The 5,653-nt window shown below is 40.1% G+C and overlaps 1 protein-coding gene across 1 annotated transcript; it reads right to left on the bottom strand.

The window, feature by feature from the left end:
- Positions 1-2,583: 2,583 nt before the first annotated feature.
- Positions 2,584-3,696, bottom strand: LOC103212893 (olfactory receptor 18-like). Its single transcript, XM_007958818.2, has 2 exons — positions 3,601-3,696; positions 2,584-3,467 (listed from the first exon to the last, which is right to left on the bottom strand). The coding sequence occupies exon 2, from the start codon at positions 3,412-3,414 to the stop codon at positions 2,584-2,586; it is 831 nt and encodes a 276-aa protein (XP_007957009.2). The 5' UTR covers positions 3,415-3,467; positions 3,601-3,696.
- Between the last annotated feature and the right edge of the window lie 1,957 nt (positions 3,697-5,653).

The following is a 5,653-nucleotide window of genomic DNA, read 5'->3' as shown; positions in this document are numbered from 1 at the left end:
AACCAGAAGGCTGGCGGTTCAAACCCACCAGCCTCTCCTCAAAAGGAAAATTTCAATATACTTCTACAGAGATACCACCTCAGAAACCCAAGGCAGGGTTGCTATGAGTCAAATTGACTCAACTGCAGTGAGTTTGCTTTAACAATGTTATATTTCGTCCTTAAAATGGCTTTGGAGTGTTTGCATTATTGACTTCAATGTGATGATGAAGGCTCTGAAGGCACTGTGTTGCCAAAGGTGACCAGTTTATAATTGATGATCTGGTTGGAGGTGTGTTCAAATCCCACACTTTTTCTATTATCTGCAGCTCCTCTTCCACACTAAAAGTAAGTATACCACTTTCTCACACCCATTAAGAATCTCTGCTATATTTCCTTCCAGTTATTTCCCCACTCATAGTATTAATCAGCTCTTATCACTCATTCTTAAAGTCATAAGTCTTGAAGTTTAAAGAGGAAATGAAAATATTACCATTGGAGAGTCCACCAAGACACATCAAATGTCTCATTGCAGTTAACCATAACCAGAAAATCAGAATGTTACTATCATGATTTTTAATGAGAGCTGTATCTTCACACAACTGCTGTGCCCTCATCCTCTGTCAAATATAGTTCATTCTCTGCTATCAAATTATCTCATCAGGAAAGTTTGTAGGTAGTTTAACTCAATAAAATACAGAGTCGATTAAGCTATTATTTGGGCAAGTTCTCAGAAAACCCCCAATTGCTGCCTCAGAAATTAAGTCAATAACTCTAATGGATGCATGCATACCCAGGTCATAGGGCACACAAGAAGACCACACAAGGTAATGGGGTGATCCATTAAAGGGTTAATCGGGCTGTCAAGAGTGAATGGCAACAGCATCACTTTGCTGAAAGACATGACCTTTGCAATCCTTGACCAGTGAAAAATAAGGTAAAATTTTATTTATTCATAATGACTTGGTAAATTAATGATCCTAGAGCATCAGTAAAGCCACAGCAACTGGAAATATGATACCACCACATTAATCCTCAATTGTACAACCTTGACCAAGACATATAACTTACAACAACCTTTTTTCCTGAGTATCTTTTGTAATAATCCAATTTTAGACACCTCACAAATACCTTCATTCCCCATGTAGAATGTATCACACAAGATTCCACAAAGAAAAGTGAAAGCACCCTGAAGAGAGTTTAATGTGTGTAATTAATGAAGTAGTTACACAAAGACTGAAAGTCAAAAGGGAGCAATGTGGCAGAACAGAGATTCCAACTCCAGAAAGAAGCCATCAACCCCGGGGCTAAGGGAACATGCATAAGGAAAAGGTCACACTTGTTAGGGTGTAGTGAGCTATACTGAAGAATCTAACAGTAATGTCATTTGGGGAATCAGAACCGTGGTTTAAAATCCTTCTGTTTCTATCTCTCACATCACAAAGTAAATTATAGAAGGGTGAATTTGGGAAAGGCAGACAATAGCTTATCACCAAGCACATATGACCAACAGTACGGTGTGCAGAACAGAGGCAGTTCATTGATGGAATCATCCTATTCCAGGTGGAAGGCCAGGTTCAATTCCCAACCAACGTACATCTTGTGCAACCACCACCTGTCAGTAAAGGCTTGAGTGTTGACAGAGTGTTTAACAGTTTTCAGCAGAGACTCCAGACCAAGGTGGACTACTAAGAAAGGCCTGGCAATCTGCTTCCAAAATGCAACTAAAGAAAATCCTATGGATGACAAATAGATTGTAGTGACGGAGCATGATGATGAAACGTTTTCTTCTGTGGTGCATGGTGTCACCATGTGTCAAGGAGTCAACACAAGAGCAACTAACAACGACATTAAATAAAGGGAGAAGATATGAGGAGAAATGTCAGGAATTTTGGGAAAAACCACTTGCTTGATCTTAGGATAAAAATTCTTTCCTATCTTTCCTGTTGTGAGCTCTGATCACTGTGAGATCTTCAGCATCAGCTCAGGATGAATGAAAGACACAAAAAACTAGTCAACTTTGAAGGAAAAACCTAAAAAGATGAGTAGTTCTCACATTGGCTGAACATTAAAACTACATGCGGCCCATTAAAATCTAATATGAAGCCACATGCTGTCCTAATTAAATCAGAATCTGTAGAACCATGACATTGATTTTTTAAAAACTTCCTAGATGATAATATGAAGTCAAGATTCAAGGCTAGTGACATGCTTTTCAACACATAACCTGCATACACATTTCTGTTACAGGCAAAAGTGATCTGGGTAATCAATTTGATTTATGGTAAAGGATAAAGATTCTAAGTTTAAAAAAAAAATGGAATTGTGCATTTTATCAGGAAGCTTGGGTCATAGTTGAGAAAAACAAAAGGCTCCACAGCTATAATGGGATTTGATCATGCAGACTGACATAGCCCAGAACACTCCCACTATCCCATTGAAGATGTCACAATGGAAACAATGTTCAGATATGAAAATTCAAGGCTGAAACATATGAGAGCTACAATCATTATGTAATCAAGGAGACAAGATTTCTGGGTGCAGATGTTAGGTTTTGCCATCTTTTCCCACACATACATCAAAAAAGATGGTACAAGTGTTGAGATCAGGCTGTTCTTCTGAGGAGCTTCTGCAGGGCTCTTTTGATGTCCCTGTTCCTCAGGCTGTAAATGAAAGGGTTCAGCATTGGGGTGACCACAGTGTACATCACTGAGGCCACTGCACCCTTCTGGGCAGAATATGAGACAGTTGAACTCAGGTACACTCCAAGGCCTGTTCCAAAAAATAAGCAAATGACTGACAGGTGAGATCCACAGGTAGAAAAAGCTTTATACTTCCCACCTGAAGATGAGACTCTCAGAATTGAGGAAACAATTCTCATATATGAGAAAAGGATCCCTGAGACTGAGACACCACCAAAGATGGCACCGATACAATATGCTAAGATGGTATTGGTGGAGGTGTCAGAACAGGCAATGTTAAAGAGTTGGGAAGAGTCACAGAAGAAGCTAGGGATTTCAGCGTCTGTACAAAAGGTAATCTGTGACACCAATGAAAGGTGGAGCTGCGAGTACAAAAGGCTGATGAAAAATGATACCAAAACTAGCAAGCCACAGAGGCGGGGGTTCATGATGACTATGAAGTGCAGGGGGTAACAGATGGCCACAAGATGGTCATAGGCCATCACAGTGAGTAAGAGATCATCCAGACATCCAAAGAGATAGAAAAAGGATACTTGTGTGAGGCAGTTGGCATAAGTGATTGATTCGCTCTGTGCCTGGATGTTCATGAGCATCTTGGGGACTGTGGTGGAGATGAAACCAATGTCAGCCAAGGACAGGTTGGAGAGGAAGCAGTACATGGGGGTGTGCAGGTGGGGGTCAGAGCTGACAGCCAGGAGGATGAGCAGGTTCCCAGCCACAGAGATCAAGTACATGGACAAGAACAGCCCGAAGAGGAGAGGCTGCAGTTCTGGATCCTCAGAAAGGCCTGTTGTTGTTGTTGTTATGTGCCGTCGAGTTGGCCCCGACTCATAGCGATGCCTCCTTGGGTTTCCGAGGCAGTATCACTACAGAAGTAGGATTGCCCAACCCTCCTTCCGAGGAGTGGCTGTCAGAAAGGCCTAGAAGGAGGAATTCTGAGACGCCTGTTAGATTCTGTGGCTCCACGTACCTGAGAGAGCTTTTGGGAAAAGAAAAGAGAAAATGAAACAAGAGAACAGGCACCTTATACTGTGTCTGTTTTTTGAATTCATGAAATTCTCACATAGCTCACTTCTAAACTCACTGCTTTCAAGTCAATTCCAACTCATGGCAACCCCCATTGGGTTTCTGAGGCAGTAAATCTTTATGAAAGTAGACTGCCCCATCTTCCTTCCACAGAGCATCTGGGGGGTTTGAACCACCAACCTTCTGGTTAGCAGTGAAATGTGTTAGTCACTACACCCAATGAGTGCCCACAATTCACACAGAAAGCTTGAATATTCACAGCTGTTAACACTTGAGGAGCTAATACTTCCCACCTGAAGATGAGACTCTCAGAATTGAGGAAACAATTTCCATATACGAGAAAAACATCCCTGAAGGAAAAACCTAAAAAAGATGAGTAGTTCTCACATTGGCTGAACATTAAAACTACATGTGGCCCTTTAAAATCTAATATGAAGCCACATGCTGTCCTAATTAAATCAGAATCAGTACTTTCAGTAATATCACGCAGCTGTAGCAAACTCAATCACTATACTGCTCAAAACTGTTTCCTCATTGTTTGTGCTCTATAACCTTTTTCTGTACACATTCACTTTAGATACTCTTGGCTTAAGAACAGTGGAATGACAGGGACATTTTAAAAATCCATAGAAGAAGCAATGTATCAACCCCTCTACAAGGGAAATACAGGTAATAAGAAATATCCTTTCCCCCCCCCAAAAAAAAATAATAATAATTAAAGGACAATAAAAAGCAATTCATTATTTCTTCCATTTGCTTTAGCTACTCTTTGATCAATAGCAAGTTTCAGAATCTCTTCTGACATCCATATTGTTTTTTTCTTTCTTTTCTGCCTTTTTAAAGACTTTCTTCATGTATGACGTCCTTGGTGTCAACTCATCTGGTCTCATCAGATGAGGACTCATCAGATGAGGACTCATCTGGCCTTTGGTCATTGGTGTTCAATGTGCTAAATCTGTTCTTCATTCAGTCTCTCAATTCAGGTGGGACACACTCTAGGTTGTAGTTTGGCTCTCATGTACTGGTTTTAATTTTATTCAGCTTCAACTCAAACTTGCATATAAGCCATTAATTATCTGTTCCAAAGTCCACACTGGCCTTATTCCAACTGATGATACTGAGCTTCTCCATTGTCTCTTTCCAAGGATGTAGTTGATTTGATTCCTGTGTATTCCATCTTGGAAGTCCACATGCACAGCAGCACTTTATGTGGTTTGAAAAAGGTATTTGCAATCAGTAAGTCATTGGTCGTTCAAAAGTCCATCATGCAACCTCTGGTGTTATTTCTATCACGAGGGCCATATTTTCCAACTGCTTGTGTTTCTTCATTTCCAATTGTCACATTCTAATGAATAGTAATCATCAGTACATTTTGATTGAGTTCTTGGTCAATTTCAGGCTGCAGAAATTGGTTGAAAAAAAAAATTCAATTTCTTCATTATTGGCTTTAGTGGTTGGTGCATGAGTTTGAATAATAGTATGCCTTCCTTGTACGTTTATGAATATTACCTATCACTGACAGCATTGAACTTCAGTATAAATCTTGAAATATTCTTGATGATGAATGTGAAGCCATTCTTCTTGGATTTGTTATTCTCAACATAGTAGACCAAAGGATTGTCTAGTTCAAAATGGCAATACCAGTCCATTGCAGCTCACAATGACTAAGGTTTCAGTCTTTATGCCTTCCATTTCATTTTTAACAATTTCAAATTTCGTAGATTCCTATTTTGCACATTCTAAGCTCCATTTATTTATGGATGTTTGCAGCTGTTTCTTCTCATTTTGAGTCAGTCCTGTCCCATCAGCAAATGAAGGTCCTGACCTTTTCTCCATCGACCTCGTTAAGGTTGACTCTGCTTTGAGGAGGCAGCTCTTCCCCACTCATATTTTGAGTGTCTTCCAACCTAAGAGGCTCATCTTCCAGCAGGACATCCAAAATGCTTC

The sequence above is a fragment of the Orycteropus afer genome, unplaced genomic scaffold, assembly GCF_000298275.1.
Source record: "Orycteropus afer afer isolate SDZICR_OR568_19922 unplaced genomic scaffold, OryAfe1.0 scaffold01144, whole genome shotgun sequence".
NCBI classification, from domain to species: domain Eukaryota; kingdom Metazoa; phylum Chordata; class Mammalia; order Tubulidentata; family Orycteropodidae; genus Orycteropus; species Orycteropus afer.
This window is presented reverse-complemented; position numbering and strand designations above follow the sequence as displayed.